This window comes from Lethenteron reissneri, unplaced genomic scaffold (genome assembly GCF_015708825.2).
Source record: "Lethenteron reissneri isolate LAM-NWPU_2019-01 unplaced genomic scaffold, ASM1570882v1 scaffold_1639, whole genome shotgun sequence".
NCBI classification, from domain to species: domain Eukaryota; kingdom Metazoa; phylum Chordata; class Hyperoartia; order Petromyzontiformes; family Petromyzontidae; genus Lethenteron; species Lethenteron reissneri.
This window is the reverse complement of record NW_026891376.1, coordinates 4,620,677-4,643,499: the sequence shown is the minus strand read 5'-3', so window position 1 is coordinate 4,643,499 and position 22,823 is coordinate 4,620,677. Positions and strand designations below refer to the sequence as shown.

General features: G+C 47.1%; 1 protein-coding gene across 1 annotated transcript in view; it reads left to right on the top strand.

The window, feature by feature from the left end:
- LOC133363022 (zinc finger protein 91-like) overlaps positions 1-22,619 on the top strand; it is a 31,589-nt gene extending 8,970 nt beyond the window's left edge. The window contains exons 3-4 of the mRNA XM_061582033.1: positions 1,682-3,016; positions 18,864-22,619. Coding sequence (XP_061438017.1) covers positions 1,692-3,016; positions 18,864-20,550 — 3,012 coding nt within the window. The 5' untranslated portion in view covers positions 1,682-1,691 and the 3' untranslated portion in view covers positions 20,551-22,619. The remainder of the gene's footprint in view (positions 1-1,681; positions 3,017-18,863) is intronic.
- Positions 22,620-22,823: the final 204 nt, after the last annotated feature.

The window sequence follows — 22,823 nt, the reverse complement described above, 5'->3', positions numbered from 1 at the left end:
ACCATTATTCCGAGGGTTTTGCCAAGCTTTGTTGTAAGTCTGTGTCACCAGGGATCGGTGTTTTATTTTGAGTTATATTTTGATATCCCGAGGCTGGAGATATAACCAAGCGCTCACTTTCTTGTCTACCAGAATGCACATTCCTTGGTTCTCTTGGTGAAGTTACATGGATAGAAAGATACAATACAAAATGATATACGAGTTGAATAAGGGTGAAATAAAATAAATAATAAACAGGACCCTGCGGGGTGGGCTGGTAGGAACGAATATCAAAGAATATAAACATAATGTATTATTACACTTGTTTAGCCAGGAAAGCCCCACTGGAGGTTTTTGTAGGGTCCTGCCAAGTGTTTGCAGTAGGGGGCGATGTTGCTACACCTAATCGGACGATACGAAGGGAGACTTTGAGGCCTATTTCTAGGCTTTAGGCCTAGCTGTAGGCTTTAGGTCGCTGTGAGTTAATATTTAATTTAAATGTTTTAATTATTAATGTAAAAGCTTGAAATTTAAATGTTTCTATTTTAAAAAATCAGGGAATGTAACATTGTGAAACATTAACTCCCTTTCACACACGCGGGGGTACGATACGAAGGGAGAGTTTCAGGCCTAGTTCTAGGCTTTAGGCCTAGCTGTAGGCTTTAGGGCGCTGTGAGTTTTTTAATTTAATTTCAAAGTTTTAATTAAAAGCTATCTCAGGGAATTATAAGGAATGTTACACGTGTTTAGCCAGGAAAGCCTCATTAATTTAAATGTTTTAATTAAAAGCTATCTGAGGGAATTATAAGGGAATGTTACACTTGTTTAGCCAGGATAGCGTCACTGAGTCTCAAGGTTTTTGTAGGGTCATGCCAAGTGTTTGCAGTAGGGGGCGATGTTGCTACACGGACGGACGGACGGACAAATGGACAAACGGACGGATGATATAATCTATTGGTGTCTGGTCCACTTCGTTCCTACCAGTATAAAGCCGCTCATATAGACTGCAGTCTATAACGTCGATTTGTTCTTTTTGACGAGTTTCAAACTTTTGCCGTTAAAGAAAATGCGAGTTGTAACGTCCGTTTGTCTCTGCTATGTGCTCTGGAGATTTGTTTGTGAACTGTCCAAAACGTCCGGGGAGGTCATGTCATATGGTCATCTGCCAGCCTGGAGATTTCCAGATAGTCGCGAACCCCTCTTTGCCCCGAAGTTTGTTGTTTAATGACCTCCAGATGCTTGGTGTGGTTTGAGGGGTAGCGGAGTTGAGTGTTGGTTTCATTTATTAATTATTTAAGGAAAAAAATGGGTCGAATTATTCTCAATATATATTTTTGGAAAAGGTCTATATATACAACACACATCTAAGTTGCGATTGAGCATGAATTTATGAATTTCTGCACAACACAAATAGTATTATTTTCAACACCTTTTGCTATGTCAACTGAATTTAGCTTTCATAAATATTCCTTTTGTAGCCAGACAGCCGAAATTTGTGACCATTTGCCCTCTCATTGTGTGCCATAACAGCCCGCGTGATGAATTTGGGAAGCTTTTTCACTATATCATGAATATATAAATAAGTATTGACGTGTAAGTCACGTGTGACTGTGTATATGCATTCCTCTGTGCATCGATACTGACGTGTAGATATTTTTTTTTCTGTCTGCAACTGACGCTTCCTCTGTACTTTCCTCTGCAGAATTGGTCTGATGGAGCAAAGGCACTCGGCGCAGCTCGGTGCGACAAGGCAACAATGCGACCGGTGTTCATACAGCACGAATTGTCCTGAACATTTGACACGGCACCAGAGAACACACACGGGAGAGAAACCCTTCAAGTGCAGTGTGTGTGGGAGGGCGTTTGCACGGTCATCTACTCTTGTAACACACCAGAGAACACACACGGGAGAGAAACCCTGCAAGTGCAGTGTGTGTGGGAAGGCGTTTTCAGATTCATCTACTCTTGTAACACACCAGAGAACACACACGGGAGAGAAACCCTTCAAGTGCAGTGTATGTGGGAAGGCGTTTGCAAAGTCATCTGCTCTTGTAGTACACCAGAGAACACACACGGGAGAGAAACCCTTCAAGTGCAGTGTGTGTGGGAAGGCGTTTGCAAAGTCATCTACTCTTGTAGAACACCAGAGAACACACACGGGAGAGAAACCCTGCAAGTGCAGTGTGTGTGGGAAGGCGTTTTCAGATTCAGCTCATCTTGTAAAACACCAGAGAACACACACGGGAGAGAAACCCTTCAAGTGCAGTGTATGTCGGAAGGCGTTTGCACTTTCATCTACTCTTGCAACACACCAGAGAACACACACGGGAGAAAAACCCTTCAAGTGCAGTGTGTGTGGGAAGGCGTTTGCACAGTCATATGTTCTTGTAGAACACCAGAGAACACACACGGGAGAGAAACCATTCAAGTGCAGTGTGTGTGGGAAGGCGTTTACAAAGTCATCTACTCTTGTAACACACCAGAGAACACACACGGGAGAGAAACCCTTCAAGTGCAGTGTGTGTGGGAAGGCGTTTGCACTTTCATCTACTCTTGTAAAACACCAGAGAACACACACGGGAGAAAAACCCTTCAAGTGCAGTGTGTGTGGGAAGGCATTTTCACATTCATCTACTCTTGTAAAACACCAGAGAACACACACGGGAGAAAAACCCTTCAAGTGCAGTGTGTGTGGGAAGGCGTTTTTAGATTCATCTCATCGTGCAAAACACCAGAGAACACACACGGGAGAGGAACCCTTCAAGTGCAGTGTGTGTGGGAAGGCGTTTGCACTTTCATCTACTCTTGCAACACACAAGAGAACACACACGGGAGAAAAACCCTTCAAACGCAGTGTGTGTGTGAAGGCGTTTGCACAGTTATCTGCTCTTGTAGCACACCAGAGAACACACTCTGGAGAGAAACCCTTCAAGTGCAGTGTGTGTGGGAAGGCGTTTGCAATGTCATCTGCTCTTGTAGCACACCAGAGAACACACACGGGAGAGAAACCCTGGAAGTGCAGTGTGTGTGGGAAGGCGTTTGCAAGTTCATCGACTCTTAAAAAACACCAGAGAACACACAAGCATCATAATATCCACAAGGAGCGGAGTCTGATATCAGCTTGTGAAAGTCAAAGTGCCTCAATGAGCCCATCTCTCATGAAACAAGAACCGGAAGAAAATCCCAGCTTGGAAACTTTTAAAGGTATCGAGGTGAAATTTGAAGAGGTGAAGGTGAAATGTGAAGAAGTGATGGTGAAGAGCGAAGAAGTGAAGGTAAAATGTGAAGATGAAGATTCAATTCCAAAATCGGACTTTCACATCGATGGAGGCAACGTGAAGCAGGAGGAGAATTCTGACTGTGAGGCAGAGCGAGGCAACTCCCAGCAGTTTGTGGAAGTGGAGGTGTGGGTGGACTTCCTCCGAGACAATACAAAGTCAAATGGAGACCCGGGAGATGCGTAAGCCATAGACCAGTGGTTCTTAACCTGGGTTCGATCGAGCCCCAGGGTTCGGTGAGTCAGTCTCAGGGGTTCGGCGGAGGTTAAGACACACACCTGACTCGTATGATTGTGCACCAGTAAAACATGTACCTATGTTTTGAATTTGAAAAAATAATTTTATTTTTCCATTTAAGAAGGGTTCTGTGAATGTGCATATGAAACTGGTGGGGTTCAGTATCTCCAACAAGGTTAAGAACCACTGCCTTAGACGATGCCGCTCCAATAGATGCACCTTTGTCACAGGCCTTTAATGAAAAGAATGTGAAGTTGAACACTCGGTTCCTAGGTTCAACCTGCAGGGTAAGAGCGGCCAGTCGTTGTGGACCTGTGTGTTGGGTAGATCTCTAACCAGGAGCGAGAGCCAATAAGCTCCCAAGCATTCACTATGTTATCATAATTGCATTTATATTGTGCTTGCTTAATTGCCTCGGCAATTAGTAGTTTTGTATCGTTTCTCGTCTCAAACACTCGAAGAGCATCCCCAAGTAGCAGCTGCCCCTGTGTGGCACAAGGTGGTGGCCCTGCACCGGCCTGCATGTGAACAAGAGCCTGTCAGTAGGGGGCGATGGTTGATGTGGCATCTTAGTTGTGGAGTTTGTAGGTAATGTTTAGAATTTGCTCAATTTTGACCCAGACGACAGCATCCAATGGCCTACTCGTTTTGAATGACACAATAGTATGTTGTACATACACTATTAAGCAGACAGTGTTTTTTGTTTATCTTGTTAATACGATGTAACCTGATGCAGCATATTTCAATGCAGTAATTTAACTTCGTAAAAATTATTGTCAATAATTTAGAATGAATACTTGTCCGATTGTGTGCGTACATGTAACATTTTGTCTACAAGGGTCAAACATTGATTAAGTGATGTTAGGACAAAGTGTGTGTTTTTGGAGTAACCTGTACAGATCACTCAGGTGAGACTCATTGTTCTTGTGATACAGGTCAAAGAGTACTTTTGTGGTTTCAGGAAGCATCTCCCTCTGGAGCAACTCATTGTCTTTGAAATAGGAGCACACTCGGATCATTCATCAGTTACAAGGCAAACCACTTAAAAGTTACACATAGAGGAGGTACATTCTCTACAACACGAATTATAATTTTGCATTACGTGTTGACGTAGATTTTGTCTAACTCGGACTAGAAATGCTCCTTGCTGATTAACGTCTGGATGTCCGTAACTATCGGTTGAAACAAGCCCGGCTGCTGTTGAGACGCTGTGCACCAATAAGGGTCCACAGGTGGCTTGCACTGAATAATTGACGCACTCCCAGAAGTCCGTGCTAGTTATAGTTTGTGTAAAACATTCATTTGTTTCGTGGAGAGATTGATAAATGAAAGATGTTGTGTCTGCTGATCTGCTTCATAGCAAGGAGGTAATTCTAAGAGCCTATTTGAAATGCATTTTTGGTATAGATTTGTATTTGGTTACAAGGCAGAGCACATCTAGTAGATACATTCTCCACAACAACACTCATTAGAATTTTGCATGACGTCTTATATGTTGGCGAACTCGGACAAGAAATGGTCCTTGCCGATTAACGTCTGGATGTTGACAACCATGGGGTTGAAGCAAGCCTGATTGCCTGCGGTGCCCCTCACAACCATTCACGGCTTTCGGCCAGGAAAGTCACGAAGAAAATTGCACATGAACGACGCATTCACGCCAACTCCCGATGCTCCATTTTGGAGTTTTAAAATGAAACAACTTTGAATTGTATTATGTTTTAATTAGATAATTGTATTATATCATTTTACATCTGGAAGACTTAATTGAAAACAACATTTCGCGTGAATTATTTTCGTCGTTAAGTAGATGGCCTTACCGGGGTTCGGTTTGATGCGGACTTTCTCCTGGTTGGGATCGCGGGGTGGAGATAAGGCGACATAGAGCTGGCCGTGCCAGAAGACCGCCGTCTGCAGATCGATTCCAACGCGATCGAACGTCTGTCCCTGCTCCTCCGTCGTTCATGCAGGGGGCGCGTAGGTTTGCAGCGCCTCCTGCATGAAAACTAAGTAAAGTGCAGCGTTCATCACAGACAGATGAAGTTGTGTGCTTATATAAGAGTACTCGCGGGAAGTACCCGGTGTGAAATTTCCCACCTTTTATCGTAATATATAGGATACTAAGGCTAAGCACACCCGAGGATTGCACTTTTGTTGAAAAATGAAGTTGCAAATATTTGTCCATTATTGGCCAAAAACGGTATGCCGATATTCTATATTGGGACGTGCACATTTCATCATAAAATGTTCCACTTTTAATCTAATACATAGCATACTAAGGGTAAATACAATTGATGAATTAACTTTTTGTTGAAAAAAAAAGCTATGAAAATTTGGCTTATTTGGTTAAAACCGGCATAAGTAAGTATCCCTGATTTTATTTTTGGGGCGTGAAAATTTAATCGTGAAATTTTCCACTTTTAAAGTAATATAGAGCATACTAATGCTTAACAAAATGGAGGAATTCACTTTTTCTTGAAAAATCTAGCTATGAAAATTGAGCAAATTTTGACCAAGAACGGCATTGGTAAAGTATGCCGATTTGATCTTTTTACTTCAAATTTCATTGTGAAATTTCCCACTTTTAATGTAATATAGAGGCTACTCAGTCTAAACACAACCGAGGAATGCACTTTTTGTTTCAAAATACAGCTGTAAAAATTGGTTCAATTTTTGCCAAAAACGGCAGAGGTTAGCATGCCGATTTTCTGTTGGGGTCGTGAACATTTCATCGTGAAATGTTCCACTTTTAATCTAATACATAGCATACTAAGGCTAAATACAATGGAGCCAATTAACTTTCGTCCGAAAATAAATCTGTGAAAGTTGGGCTTATTGAGCCTAAAAACGGCACAGTATGCCGATTAACTTTTCTATATTCGAAAAGTTAATTCATGAAATTCCCCACTTTTTAACGTAATATATGGGCTACTCAGGCTAAACACAACCAAGGAATGCACTTTTCGTTGCAAAAAAAGCTAAAAAAAATTGGATCGATTTTGCCAAAAACGGCCTAGGTTAGTATGGCGATTTTCCTTTTATGGACGTGAAAATGTCATCGTGAAATGTCCCACTTTTAAAGTAATATAGAGCATACTAATGCTTAACAAAATGGAGGAGTTAACTTTTTCTTGGAAAATCTAGCTATGAAAATGTAGCAAATTTTGGCCAAGAACGCCATTGGTAAAGTATGCCGATTTGATCTTTTTACTTCAAATTTCATGGTCAAATTTCCCACTTTTAATGTAATTTATAGGCTAATCATGCTCAACACAACCGAGGAATGCACTTTTTATTTAAAAATACAGCTGTAAAAATTCGTTCAATTTTAGCCAAAAACGGCAGAGGTTTAGTATGTCGATTTTCTGTTTGGGACATGAACATTTCATCGTGAAATTTTCCAATTTTAATCAAATACATAGCATACTAAGGCTAAATACAATGGAGCAATGAACCTTTGTCGACAAATAAGGCTGTGAAAGTGTGGCCAATTTTGGCCGATTTAATTTTTTTACTTTAAAATTTCATGGTGAAATTTACCACTTTTTTTTACGTAATATATAGGATACTAAGGCTAAGCACACCCGAGGATTGCACTTTTGTTGAAAAATGAAGCTGTAAAAATTTGGCCATTATTGACCAAAAACGGCATTTTAATCTAATACATGGCATACTAAGGATAAATACAATAGAGGAATTAACTTTCGTCCAAAAATAAAGCTGTCAAAAGTTTGGCTTATTGAGCCTAAAAACGGCACAGTATGCCGATGAACTTTTTTATATTCGAAAATTTCATGCATCAAATTCCCCACTTTTTAACGTAATATATGGGCTACTCAGGCTATAAACACAACCAAGGAATGCACTTTTCGTTGAAAAATAAAGCCATGAAAAATTGGGCCAATTTTGCCAAAAAACGGCCGAGGTTCGTATGGCGATTTTCTTTTCATGAAAATGTCATCGTGACATGTCGCCAGCGGTGTGCTGGAGAGCCAAGCCACGACGTCTACAAAGTGCTGCTCACAGCGAGTAGCAGCACCGGTGCAGGTCGTCACGGCACACACAGAGGGGGTGGTGGGTGGCCAGCACCACGCCCGGCCGCCTTTGTCTCCCCAGTGCTGGCGATGTTGACACACCGCACCGGGGACTCGTTTGAGGCTGAGTCGACGTAGGGGAGGCTCAGGACCGGCTCAGAAAGTGTCTCTGGCGGCGTTGGCCACGAGCGGGAATGGAACTCGGCTGGTCGGTGCGGAGCGCAGCGCTCACCACGTCACTGCCGCTCCCCTTCTGTCAACAAACTTGAACTCTGACCCAGCCCTCTGACGTCACAGCGCCGCGTGATCTCATCGGCGTCAAACGCAATGGGGAAGTGTGCCTCGCTAGTGACGTCATGTCACCTACCCCGACCACCGCGCTCTTGCGCGTGACGTCACCTCCGCTAGGCCGCTGCCGATGTCTGTCCCAGTGCCAATCCTTATTTGGGCAAAGCCACGCCCGGTGACTGGCGGCTCATTAACATAATTTATTCGTGAAAGTCGTCGCGAGTTGAGGGCCGCTCATTGTGGGAGGGGAGTGTCATCTTACCCCGCTAGTGACGTCATGTCACCTGCTGCTGCGTGACGTCACGAGGGACCAGAAAGTTGCCGCTCGGCCCGTGCACTGAAATCCGAGGTGAGAAATTCTCATCGCGGTTGTTGTGGTGGTTGTTGTTGTGGTGGTTGTGGTGGTGGTTGTGGTGGCTGTTGTTGTGTAGCGAGTAGAGCCTCGCTCTCTCTCTCGTCGGGATGTCAATTGAGTAGCAGCAGCATGGAGGCGATGTGCAGGGTGGAACTTTACAACGCGGGCCTTGCCTCCTGCCCTCGCCTGGTCGCGTTCGCTTCAATTCTCTCGCTTAAGTTTAATTTGTCTTCACCCGGATCGCCACTTTGTACCTTTGTTTAAATATTCTATACTAACACCGGTTTTTTTCATATTTTACCAGGCCACGCCCGCTTGAGCTGCTGTACCGCTCTTGTTTCAGCAGCGACCTGCCCACAACAACAACAAGGTGAGGCTCGTCAACACGTGGCGGTGTTCACTCGACACGTGGCGGTGTTCACTCTAGACGCGTGGCGGTGTTCACTCGACACGTGGCGGTGTTCACTCTAGACGCGTGGCGGTGTTCACTCGACACGTGGCGGTGTTCACTCTAGACGCGTGGCGGTGTTCACTCGACACGTGGCGGTGTTCACTCTAGACGCGTGGCGGTGTTCACTCGACACGTGGCGGTGTTCACTCTAGACGCGTGGCTGGTGTTCACTCGACACGTGGCGGTGTTCACTCTAGACGCGTGGCTGGTGTTCACTCGACACGTGGCGGTGTTCACTCTAGACGCGTGGCGGTGTTCACCCGACACGTGGCGGTGTTCACTCTAGACGCGTGGTGGTGTTCACTCGACACGTGGCGGTGTTCACTCTAGACGCGTGGTGGTGTTCACTCGACACGTGGCGGTGTTCACTCTAGACGCGTGGCTGGTGTTCACTCGACACGTGGCGGTGTTCACTCTAGACGCGTGGCGGTGTTCACTCGACACGTGGCGGTGTTCACTCTAGACGGGGTGTCACTCGACCGTGGCGGTGTTCACTCTAGACGCGTGGCGGTGTTCACTCTAGACGCGTGGCGGTGTTCACTCTAGACGCGTGGCGGTGTTCACTCTAGACGCGTGGCGGTGTTCACTCTAGACGCGTGGCGGTGTTCACTCTAGACGCGTGGCGGTGTTCACTCTAGACGCTTGGCGGTGTTCACTCTAGACGCGTGACGGTGTTCACGCTAGACGCGTGGCGGTGTTCACTCTAGACGCGTGGCGGTGTTCACTCTAGACGCGTGGCGGGTTCACTCTAGACGCGTGGCGGTTGTTCACTCTAGACGGTGGCGGTGTTCACTCTAGACGCGTGGCGGTGTTCACTCTAGACGCGTGGCGGTGTTCACTCTAGACGCGTGGCGGTGTTCACTCTAGAAGCGTGGCGGTGTTCACTCTAGACGAGTGGCGGTGTTCACTCTAGACGCGTGGCGGGTGTTCACTCTAGACGCGTGGCGGTGTTCACTCTAGACGCGTGGCGGTGTTTCACTCTAGACGCGTGGCGGTGTTCACTCTAGACGCGTGGCGGTGTCACTCTAGACGCGTGGCGGTGTTCACTCGACGCGTGGCGGTGGTTTTGTTTCACTCTAGACGCGTGGCGGTTGTTCACTCTAGACGCGTGGCGGTGTCACTCTAGACGCGTGGCGGTGTTCACTCTAGACGCGTGGCGTGTTCACTCTAGACGCGTGGCGGTGGTTCACTCTAGACGCGTGTGCGGTGTTCACTCTAGCAGCGTGGCGTGTTCACTCTAGACGCGTGGCGGTGTTCATCTGACAGCGTGGCGGTGTTCACTCTAGACGCGTGGCGGTGTCACCGACGCGTGCGGTGTTCACTCTAGACGCGTGCGGTGTTCACTTAGACGCTTGGCGGTGTTCACTCTAGGCACGTGGCGGTGTTCACTCTAGAACGTGGCGGTGTTCACTCTAGACGCGTGGCGGTGTTCACTCTAGACGCGTGGCGGTGTTCACTCTAGACACGTGGCGGTGTTCACTCTAGACACGTGGCGGTGTTCACTCTAGACACGTGGATGTGTCGATCCTAGACGCGTGGCGGGTGTTCGCTCTAGACGCGTGGCGGTGTTCACTCTAGACGCGTGGCGGTGTTCACTCTAGACACGTGGCGGTGTTCACTCTAGACACGTGGCGGTGTTCACTCTAGACGCGTGGCGGTGTTCACTCTAGACGCGTGGCGGTGTTCACTCTAGACGCGTGGCGGTGTTCACTCTAGACGCGTGGCGGTGTTCACTCTAGACGCGTGGCGGTGTTCACTCTAGGCGCGTGGCTGTGTGTTCACTCTAGACACGTGGCGGTGTTCACTCTAGACGCGTGGCGGTGTTCACTCTAGACGCGTGGCGGTGTTCACTCTAGACGCGTGGCGGTGTTCACTCTAGACACGTGGCGGTGTTCACTCTAGACGCGTGGCGGTGTTCACTCTAGACGCGTGGCGGTGTTCACTCTAGACGCGTGGTGGTGTTCACTCTAGACACGTGGCGGTGTTCACTCTGGACACGTGGCGGTGTTCACTCTAGACACGTGGCGGTGTTCACTCTAGACACGTGGCGGTGTTCACTCTAGACGCGTGGCGGTGTTCACTCTAGACGCGTGGCGGTGTTCACTCTAGACGCGTGGCGGTGTTCACTCTAGACGCGTGCCGGTGTTCACTCTGGACGCGTGGCGGTGTTCACTCTGGACGCGTGGCGGTGTTCACTCTAGACGCGTGGCGGTGTCACTCTGGACGCGTGGCGGTGTTCACTCTGGACGCGTGGCGGTGTTCACTCTAGACGCGTGGCGGTGTTCACTCTAGACGCGTGGCGGTGTTCACTCTAGACGCGTGGCGGTGTTCACTCTAGACGCGTGGCGGTGTTCACTCTAGACACGTGGTGGTGTTCACTCTAGATGCGTGGTGGTGTTCACTCTGGACGTGTGCCGGTGTTCACTCTGGACGCGTGGCGGTGTTCACTCTGGACGCGTGGCGGTGTCACTCTGGACGCGTGGCGGTGTTCACTCTAGACGCGTGGCGGTGTTCACTCTAGACGCGTGGCGGTGTTCACTCTAGACGCGTGGCGGTGTTCACTCTAGACGCGTGGCGGTGTTCACTCTGGACACGTGGTGGTGTTCACTCTAGACACGTGGCGGTGTTCACTCTAGACGCGTGGCGGTGTTCACTCTGGACACGTGGCGGTGTTCACTCTGGACACGTGGCGGTGTTCACTCTAGACACGTGGCGGTGTTCACTCTAGACACGTGGCGGTGTTCACTCTAGACACGTGGCGGTGTTCACTCTAGACGCGTGGCGGTGTTCACTCTAGACGCGTGGCGGTGTTCACTCTAGACGCGTGGCGGTGTTCACTTTAGACGCGTGGCGGTGTTCACTCTAGACGCGTGGCGGTGTTCACTCTAGACGCGTGGCGGTGTTCACTCTAGACGCGTGGTGGTGTTCACTCTAGACGCGTGGCGGTGTTCACTCTAGACGCGTGGCGGTGTTCACTCTAGACGCGTGGCGGTGTTCACTCTAGACGCGTGGCGGTGTTCACTCTAGACGCGTGGCGGTGTTCACTCTCTGCATGTCGAGATGGGGACAACCGGGGGTCAGGGTCGGGATCGAACCCACGACTTCCTGTATACCAGGAGAGGTAGTTAACACCACGGGGAGAGAGACGCAGCCTCGGCGATGTTGATTGATCCTCAATGAATTTCTTGGTGGAGTAAGGAAGCATTAATACACCACCACCTGTGAGCCATGCCAGTGTGTGACAGTGTAAAGTTTGTGTTTGCAGTAAATTCTATTAACTCTATTGAACAGGGAGGTTATATCAAAGCTGTAGTTTGTTTTTTGTTTTCCTCTGGAGCTCTTTGTAAGAATGGAAACAGTCAAGAAGTTAACACAGCACACACATGCAGCTGAAGTCAGATCTGTTCATCCCAGCATTCAAGGACATCGTGAGCCTGGCTGGCTTCACACCTGTTGTATATGTTGGGCCTTGAAAAATTAATTAAAAATAATAAAAATTAAATGTAAATAGGAAAAATGTGTAATTATCCGAAATTATGCTAATTAGGGAGGTGATCCTATAAAGTTATGCAACTGTATGCAATTATGCTAATGTATGCAGTTATGATAATTATGCTTATCTTCGTTGCCTAGGGTCGTATTATCACTCGGGATAATACAATTAGTCTCGTTTTAACATTTACTGATTGTGTCTTCGTGTCTCCAAATTCAAATCTCACCGCAGGATACAGTTCTCATATTTGAGATCATTACGCATGAACTTAGGAAGGCACCACTCGGACTCTTTTGTGTTAAGAAATTTAAATTTCTAACCAAAAACATAACTTTAATATTCGAAATCTTATGCTTGGAATTGTCAACACAGTACCCCTGGAGATGTTCTCATTGATCCGTACATTTAACCCTCAATGATTACGTTGTTTACTGGGTAACAGAACATTCGATTAATTCCTCAGAGTAACGCGAGCATATACGGCGATAGGAAGACGTCCTTAAACATGCATGCGACGATATTCATACGAACGGCAATAAAGAAACATTTCCCCAAAGCAAAAGTATACGTCAATTAATTCATTGGCAAGATTATGCAATCAACGAAAAGGAATGACAAAAATACTTCTGAACGACCGTATCCACGTAACTCAATGGGCAGTAAATGCTTTTCATCTTATTCGTCCCGATATGCGTGTTGTGTGCGTGTGTCTTCTTTTCCACTTGTTGACTTGGCGGATTACGCGGTACGGCGTTCCTTGTGCTGAAAATACCTCGGGATTCCCAGCAGGGCCGCTGGGACGGCGTGTGTGTGTGTAGCTGTGTGTACGTGTGTGTGTAGCTGTGTATGTGTGTGTAGCTGTGTGTACGTGTGTGTGTACGTGTGTGTAGCTGTGTGTACGTGTGCGTGTGTGTAGCTGTGTGTACGTGTGTGTAGCTGTGTGTACGTGTGTGTGTGTGTAGCTGTGTGTACGTGTGTGTGTGTGTGTGTAGCTGTGTGTACGTGTGTGTAGCTGTGTGTACGTGTGTGTGTAGCTGTGTGTACGTGTGTGTGTAGCTGTGTGTAGCTGTGTGTACGTGTGTGTGTGTAGCTGTTGTGTACGTGTGTGTGTGTAGCTGTGTGTACGTGTGTGTGTGTAGCTGTGTGTACGTGTGTGTGTGTGTGTAGCTGTGTGTACGTGTGTGTGTGTGTAGCTGTGTGTACGGGTGTGTGTGTGTGTAGCTGAGTGTACGTGTGTGTGTGACCGAGTGTACGTGTGTGTGTGTGTGACTGAGTATACGTGTGTGTGTGTTAGCTGAGTGTACGTGTGTGTGTGTGTAGCTGAGTGTACGTGTGTGTGTGTGTGTAGCTGTGTGTACGTGTGTGTGTGTGTGTAGCTGTGTGTACGTGTGTGTGTAGCTGTGTGTACGTGTGTGTGTGTAGCTAAGTGTGTGGTGTGTGTAGCTGAGTGTGTGTGTGTGTAGCTGTGTGTACCTGTGTGTGTGTGTGTATAGCTGAGTGTACGTGTGTGTGTGTAGCTGTGTGTATGTGTGTGTGTGTTTAGCTGTGTGTGGTGTGTGTGTAGCTGTGTGTACGTGTGTGTGTGTGTGTGTAGCTGAGTGTACGTGTGTGTGTGTAGCTGTGTGTACGTGTGTGTGTGTGTAGCTGTGTGTACGTGTGTGTGTGTGTAGCTGAGTGTACGTGTGTGTGTGTAGCTGTGTGTACGTGTGTGTGTGTAGCTGAGTGTGTGTGTGTATAGCTGAGTGTACGTGTGTGTGTGTAGCTGTGTGTACGTGTGTGTGTGTGTATAGCTGAGTGTACGTGTGTGTGTGTAGCTGTGTGTATGTGTGTGTGTGTTTAGCTGTGTGTGTGTGTAGCTGAGTGTACGTGTGTGTGTGTAGCTGTGGGGAGCAATAGTGTAGCGGTTAGCGCGCTGCGCTATGAACCTGGCGACCCGGGTTCGATTCCCGCTCACGGCCAACACCAGTGACGATTATCTGAACCGGTCCTGGGCCTCCCCTAGGTCGACTCAGCCTTAAATGAGTACCTGGTGCGGTGTGTAAACGTCGCCACTGGGGAGACAAAGGCGGTCGGGCGTGGTGCTGGCCACCCACCCCCTCGTGTGCCGTTCTGGCCTTCATAGGTGCTCGCTAACAGCACTTGACCCTACAGTCTGTTAAGGCTATACGGGGATCTTTGTAGCTGAGTGTACGTGTAGCTGTGTGTACGTGTGTGTGTGTAGCTGTGTGTGTAGCTGTGTGTACGTGTGTGTGTGTAGCTGTGTGTACGTGTGTGTGTGTAGCTGTGTGTACGTGTGTGTGTGTAGCTAAGTGTGTGTGTGTGTAGCTGAGTGTGTGTGTGTGTAGCTGTGTGTACCTGTGTGTGTGTGTGTATAGCTGAGTGTACGTGTGTGTGTGTAGCTGTGTGTATGTGTGTGTGTGTTTAGCTGTGTGTGTGTGTGTGTAGCTGTGTGTACGTGTGTGTGTGTGTGTGTAGCTGAGTGTACGTGTGTGTGTGTAGCTGTGTGTACGTGTGTGTGTGTGTAGCTGTGTGTACGTGTGTGTGTGTAGCTGAGTGTACGTGTGTGTGTGTAGCTGTGTGTACGTGTGTGTGTGTAGCTGAGTGTGTGTGTGTATAGCTGAGTGTACGTGTGTGTGTGTAGCTGTGTGTACGTGTGTGTGTGTGTATAGCTGAGTGTACGTGTGTGTGTGTAGCTGTGTGTATGTGTGTGTGTGTTTAGCTGTGTGTGTGTGTAGCTGAGTGTACGTGTGTGTGTGTAGCTGTGGGGAGCAATAGTGTAGCGGTTAGCGCGCTGCGCTATGAACCTGGCGACCCGGGTTCGATTCCCGCTCACGGCCAACACCAGTGACGATTATCTGAACCGGTCCTGGGCCTCCCCTAGGTCGACTCAGCCTTAAATGAGTACCTGGTGCGGTGTGTAAACGTCGCCACTGGGAGACAAAGGCGGTCGGGCGTGGTGCTGGCCACCCACCCCCTCGTGTGCCGTTCTGGCCTTCATAGGTGCTCGCTAACAGCACTTGACCCTACAGTCTGTTAAGGCTATACGGGGATCTTTGTAGCTGAGTGTACGTGTAGCTGTGTGTACGTGTGTGTGTGTAGCTGTGTGTGTACGTGTGTGTGTGTAGCTGTGTGTACGTGTGTGTGTGTAGCTGTGTGTACGTGTGTGTGTGTGTAGCTGTGTGTACGTGTGTGTGTGTGTAGCTGTGTGTACGTGTGTGTGTGTGTAGCTGTGTGTACGTGTGTGTGTGTGTAGCTGTGTGTACGTGTGTGTGTAGCTGTGTGTACGTGTGTGTGTGTGTAGCTGTGTGTACGTGTGTGTGTGTGTAGCTGTGTGTACGTGTGTGTGTGTGTAGCTGTGTGTACGTGTGTGTGTGTGTAGCTGTGTGTACGTGTGTGTGTGTGTAGCTGTGTGTACGTGTGTGTGTGTAGCTGTGTGTACGTGTGTGTGTGTAGCTGTGTGTACGTGTGTGTGTGTGTAGCTGTGTGTTCGTGTGTGTGTGTGTTCGTGTGTGTGTGTGTAGCTGTGTGTACGTGTGTAGCTGTGTGTACGTGTGTAGCTGTGTGTACGTGTGTAGCTGTGTGTGTGTGTAGCTGTGTAGCTGTGTGTGTGTGTAGCTGTGTGTGTAGCTGTGTAGCTGTGTGTGTGTGTGGCTGTGTGTACGTGTGTGTACGTGTGTGTGTGTAGCTGTGTGTACGTGTGTGTGTGTAGCTGTGTGTGTGTGTAGCTGTGTGTACGTGTGTGTGTGTATTAAACACACGGCACTCTTCCTCTTGGCGTTGCAGCTCTCTTCACTGCTGGTTGAGTTGGCGTGATGCTCGCCGTCGGCGGTGTGCGATGATTCCGTCATCAGATAGCGCGCGCAGCTTGTCTGATGGTCGCCGCTCCTCACTCTGGCATTGGTTCCCAGCTGGTGCTGGTCGGTGTGTATGTGGGTCGAACCCACGGCGCTCTCGCTGGCGCTGACACTCTTGCTCATGGGCGGCTGGTCAGGCTCTTTCCACTGCTCCGTGCTCTCTCCTTGATCGTGCAGCTGCCAGCTTCACACGGACACCTGCCCTTACTTCAGGGCTTGCGCTGGCTCAGGCTCTTTCCACTGCTCCGTGCTCTCTCCTTTCTCTCTCCTTGCTTTCGCCCTTGGCGTGCAGCTGCCAGTTTTGCACTGGCATTGTGTTACCTCTCCCGCCCTCACTTCGGGGCTTCGCCTTGTCGTTGCTCAACTTTCGTGCTCTCCACCCTTCTTCTAAGAGGGCTGCTGCTGTGAGCTGCTCGTCGCTGGCTGGATCACTTACTCTCAAAACTTGTAAATTGTATTAGCACACCTCTTACGCAACTCTGATAGCTTGGTACAATACAACTTATCGCAAACCCTCGATTCCACAAGCGACTCAAAACATCAGGATGAATGTAGAATAAACTTTCAGCGATACTCTGTCAGTTCATACCGAACTCAGCTCTTAACAACACATCGTCCCTTCGCTCCACGAGACACGACACCCATGGTTGATCTCGAGGCCATGCCCCGGAGTTTGCCCCTTTGCAAGACTGAATTGCATGATCTGTGTCGTTGGTTATATCTGAAATTCCCTCCCCTCTCTGTGCGTCTCTTGCGAGAGAAAAAAAACAGATGCCCTCTGTCACCGTCCTCTCTCCGCGGCCGCGCCTGAATGCCCCCCCCCTTCCCTTGATGACCCCGGATGGGCTGTTTTCCGTCTAAGTTTATGCTTGTTGGCATCCCCCCCCCCTTCGTTGTGTTTGTTAGCTCAAGGCCAGACACCCTTCATACGTAATTGTGGCTGCCATGTGTTTGTGTCAAATTGTTGGAAGACAAAGGTGGCCGGGGAGGCTTTGATTCCATGGAATACATATTATCCGGTCTTGTGTGTGTTGGACCTATTTCTTGTACCTCTTATGAGTTACCCCGGGTCTAATATCTCGTGGTTATTATTTGGTTCATGTTTAACCAAGAACCAAGATTCGTAATGCCCCTCGTTGTTACCATTATTCCGAGGGTTTTGCCAAGCTTTGTTGTAAGTCTGTGTCACCAGGGATCGGTGTTTTATTTTGAGTTATATTTTGATATCCCGAGGCTGGAGATATAACCAAGCGCTCACTTTCTTGTCTACCAGAATGCACATTCCTTGGTTCTCTTGGTGAAGTTACATGGATAGAAAGATACAATACAAAATGATATACGAGTTGAATAAGGGTGAAATAAAATAAATAATAAACAGGACCCTGCGGGGTGGGCTGGTAGGAACGAATATCAAAGAATATAAACATAATGTATTATTACACTTGTTTAGCCAGGAAAGCCCCACTGGAGGTTTTTGTAGGGTCCTGCCAAGTGTTTGCAGTAGGGGGCGATGTTGCTACACCTAATCGGACGATACGAAGGGAGACTTTGAGGCCTATTTCTAGGCTTTAGGCCTAGCTGTAGGCTTTAGGTCGCTGTGAGTTAATATTTAATTTAAATGTTTTAATTATTAATGTAAAAGCTTGAAATTTAAATGTTTCTATTTTAAAAAATCAGGGAATGTAACATTGTGAAACATTAACTCCCTTTCACACACGCGGGGGTACGATACGAAGGGAGAGTTTCAGGCCTAGTTCTAGGCTTTAGGCCTAGCTGTAGGCTTTAGGGCGCTGTGAGTTTTTTAATTTAATTTCAAAGTTTTAATTAAAAGCTATCTCAGGGAATTATAAGGAATGTTACACGTGTTTAGCCAGGAAAGCCTCATTAATTTAAATGTTTTAATTAAAAGCTATCTGAGGGAATTATAAGGGAATGTTACACTTGTTTAGCCAGGATAGCGTCACTGAGTCTCAAGGTTTTTGTAGGGTCATGCCAAGTGTTTGCAGTAGGGGGCGATGTTGCTACACGGACGGACGGACGGACAAATGGACAAACGGACGGATGATATAATCTATTGGTGTCTGGTCCACTTCGTTCCTACCAGTATAAAGCCGCTCATATAGACTGCAGTCTATAACGTCGATTTGTTCTTTTTGACGAGTTTCAAACTTTTGCCGTTAAAGAAAATGCGAGTTGTAACGTCCGTTTGTCTCTGCTATGTGCTCTGGAGATTTGTTTGTGAACTGTCCAAAACGTCCGGGGAGGTCATGTCATATGGTCATCTGCCAGCCTGGAGATTTCCAGATAGTCGCGAACCCCTCTTTGCCCCGAAGTTTGTTGTTTAATGACCTCCAGATGCTTGGTGTGGTTTGAGGGGTAGCGGAGTTGAGTGTTGGTTTCATTTATTAATTATTTAAGGAAAAAAATGGGTCGAATTATTCTCAATATATATTTTTGGAAAAGGTCTATATATACAACACACATCTAAGTTGCGATTGAGCATGAATTTATGAATTTCTGCACAACACAAATAGTATTATTTTCAACACCTTTTGCTATGTCAACTGAATTTAGCTTTCATAAATATTCCTTTTGTAGCCAGACAGCCGAAATTTGTGACCATTTGCCCTCTCATTGTGTGCCATAACAGCCCGCGTGATGAATTTGGGAAGCTTTTTCACTATATCATGAATATATAAATAAGTATTGACGTGTAAGTCACGTGTGACTGTGTATATGCATTCCTCTGTGCATCGATACTGACGTGTAGATATTTTTTTTTCTGTCTGCAACTGACGCTTCCTCTGTACTTTCCTCTGCAGAATTGGTCTGATGGAGCAAAGGCACTCGGCGCAGCTCGGTGCGACAAGGCAACAATGCGACCGGTGTTCATACAGCACGAATTGTCCTGAACATTTGACACGGCACCAGAGAACACACACGGGAGAGAAACCCTTCAAGTGCAGTGTGTGTGGGAGGGCGTTTGCACGGTCATCTACTCTTGTAACACACCAGAGAACACACACGGGAGAGAAACCCTGCAAGTGCAGTGTGTGTGGGAAGGCGTTTTCAGATTCATCTACTCTTGTAACACACCAGAGAACACACACGGGAGAGAAACCCTTCAAGTGCAGTGTATGTGGGAAGGCGTTTGCAAAGTCATCTGCTCTTGTAGTACACCAGAGAACACACACGGGAGAGAAACCCTTCAAGTGCAGTGTGTGTGGGAAGGCGTTTGCAAAGTCATCTACTCTTGTAGAACACCAGAGAACACACACGGGAGAGAAACCCTGCAAGTGCAGTGTGTGTGGGAAGGCGTTTTCAGATTCAGCTCATCTTGTAAAACACCAGAGAACACACACGGGAGAGAAACCCTTCAAGTGCAGTGTATGTCGGAAGGCGTTTGCACTTTCATCTACTCTTGCAACACACCAGAGAACACACACGGGAGAAAAACCCTTCAAGTGCAGTGTGTGTGGGAAGGCGTTTGCACAGTCATATGTTCTTGTAGAACACCAGAGAACACACACGGGAGAGAAACCATTCAAGTGCAGTGTGTGTGGGAAGGCGTTTACAAAGTCATCTACTCTTGTAACACACCAGAGAACACACACGGGAGAGAAACCCTTCAAGTGCAGTGTGTGTGGGAAGGCGTTTGCACTTTCATCTACTCTTGTAAAACACCAGAGAACACACACGGGAGAAAAACCCTTCAAGTGCAGTGTGTGTGGGAAGGCATTTTCACATTCATCTACTCTTGTAAAACACCAGAGAACACACACGGGAGAAAAACCCTTCAAGTGCAGTGTGTGTGGGAAGGCGTTTTTAGATTCATCTCATCGTGCAAAACACCAGAGAACACACACGGGAGAGGAACCCTTCAAGTGCAGTGTGTGTGGGAAGGCGTTTGCACTTTCATCTACTCTTGCAACACACAAGAGAACACACACGGGAGAAAAACCCTTCAAACGCAGTGTGTGTGTGAAGGCGTTTGCACAGTTATCTGCTCTTGTAGCACACCAGAGAACACACTCTGGAGAGAAACCCTTCAAGTGCAGTGTGTGTGGGAAGGCGTTTGCAATGTCATCTGCTCTTGTAGCACACCAGAGAACACACACGGGAGAGAAACCCTGGAAGTGCAGTGTGTGTGGGAAGGCGTTTGCAAGTTCATCGACTCTTAAAAAACACCAGAGAACACACAAGCATCATAATATCCACAAGGAGCGGAGTCTGATATCAGCTTGTGAAAGTCAAAGTGCCTCAATGAGCCCATCTCTCATGAAACAAGAACCGGAAGAAAATCCCAGCTTGGAAACTTTTAAAGGTATCGAGGTGAAATTTGAAGAGGTGAAGGTGAAATGTGAAGAAGTGATGGTGAAGAGCGAAGAAGTGAAGGTAAAATGTGAAGATGAAGATTCAATTCCAAAATCGGACTTTCACATCGATGGAGGCAACGTGAAGCAGGAGGAGAATTCTGACTGTGAGGCAGAGCGAGGCAACTCCCAGCAGTTTGTGGAAGTGGAGGTGTGGGTGGACTTCCTCCGAGACAATACAAAGTCAAATGGAGACCCGGGAGATGCGTAAGCCATAGACCAGTGGTTCTTAACCTGGGTTCGATCGAGCCCCAGGGGTTCGGTGAGTCAGTCTCAGGGGTTCGGCGGAGGTTAAGACACACACCTGACTCGTATGATTGTGCACCAGTAAAACATGTACCTATGTTTTGAATTTGAAAAAATAATTTTATTTTTCCATTTAAGAAGGGTTCTGTGAATGTGCATATGAAACTGGTGGGGTTCAGTATCTCCAACAAGGTTAAGAACCACTGCCTTAGACGATGCCGCTCCAATAGATGCACCTTTGTCACAGGCCTTTAATGAAAAGAATGTGAAGTTGAACACTCGGTTCCTAGGTTCAACCTGCAGGGTAAGAGCGGCCAGTCGTTGTGGACCTGTGTGTTGGGTAGATCTCTAACCAGGAGCGAGAGCCAATAAGCTCCCAAGCATTCACTATGTTATCATAATTGCATTTATATTGTGCTTGCTTAATTGCCTCGGCAATTAGTAGTTTTGTATCGTTTCTCGTCTCAAACACTCGAAGAGCATCCCCAAGTAGCAGCTGCCCCTGTGTGGCACAAGGTGGTGGCCCTGCACCGGCCTGCATGTGAACAAGAGCCTGTCAGTAGGGGGCGATGGTTGATGTGGCATCTTAGTTGTGGAGTTTGTAGGTAATGTTTAGAATTTGCTCAATTTTGACCCAGACGACAGCATCCAATGGCCTACTCGTTTTGAATGACACAATAGTATGTTGTACATACACTATTAAGCAGACAGTGTTTTTTGTTTATCTTGTTAATACGATGTAACCTGATGCAGCATATTTCAATGCAGTAATTTAACTTCGTAAAAATTATTGTCAATAATTTAGAATGAATACTTGTCCGATTGTGTGCGTACATGTAACATTTTGTCTACAAGGGTCAAACATTGATTAAGTGATGTTAGGACAAAGTGTGTGTTTTTGGAGTAACCTGTACAGATCACTCAGGTGAGACTCATTGTTCTTGTGATACAGGTCAAAGAGTACTTTTGTGGTTTCAGGAAGCATCTCCCTCTGGAGCAACTCATTGTCTTTGAAATAGGAGCACACTCGGATCATTCATCAGTTACAAGGCAAACCACTTAAAAGTTACACATAGAGGAGGTACATTCTCTACAACACGAATTATAATTTTGCATTACGTGTTGACGTAGATTTTGTCTAACTCGGACTAGAAATGCTCCTTGCTGATTAACGTCTGGATGTCCGTAACTATCGGTTGAAACAAGCCCGGCTGCTGTTGAGACGCTGTGCACCAATAAGGGTCCACAGGTGGCTTGCACTGAATAATTGACGCACTCCCAGAAGTCCGTGCTAGTTATAGTTTGTGTAAAACATTCATTTGTTTCGTGGAGAGATTGATAAATGAAAGATGTTGTGTCTGCTGATCTGCTTCATAGCAAGGAGGTAATTCTAAGAGCCTATTTGAAATGCATTTTTGGTATAGATTTGTATTTGGTTACAAGGCAGAGCACATCTAGTAGATACATTCTCCACAACAACACTCATTAGAATTTTGCATGACGTCTTATATGTTGGCGAACTCGGACAAGAAATGGTCCTTGCCGATTAACGTCTGGATGTTGACAACCATGGGGTTGAAGCAAGCCTGATTGCCTGCGGTGCCCCTCACAACCATTCACGGCTTTCGGCCAGGAAAGTCACGAAGAAAATTGCACATGAACGACGCATTCACGCCAACTCCCGATGCTCCATTTTGGAGTTTTAAAATGAAACAACTTTGAATTGTATTATGTTTTAATTAGATAATTGTATTATATCATTTTACATCTGGAAGACTTAATTGAAAACAACATTTCGCGTGAATTATTTTCGTCGTTAAGTAGATGGCCTTACCGGGGTTCGGTTTGATGCGGACTTTCTCCTGGTTGGGATCGCGGGGTGGAGATAAGGCGACATAGAGCTGGCCGTGCCAGAAGACCGCCGTCTGCAGATCGATTCCAACGCGATCGAACGTCTGTCCCTGCTCCTCCGTCGTTCATGCAGGGGGCGCGTAGGTTTGCAGCGCCTCCTGCATGAAAACTAAGTAAAGTGCAGCGTTCATCACAGACAGATGAAGTTGTGTGCTTATATAAGAGTACTCGCGGGAAGTACCCGGTGTGAAATTTCCCACCTTTTATCGTAATATATAGGATACTAAGGCTAAGCACACCCGAGGATTGCACTTTTGTTGAAAAATGAAGTTGCAAATATTTGTCCATTATTGGCCAAAAACGGTATGCCGATATTCTATATTGGGA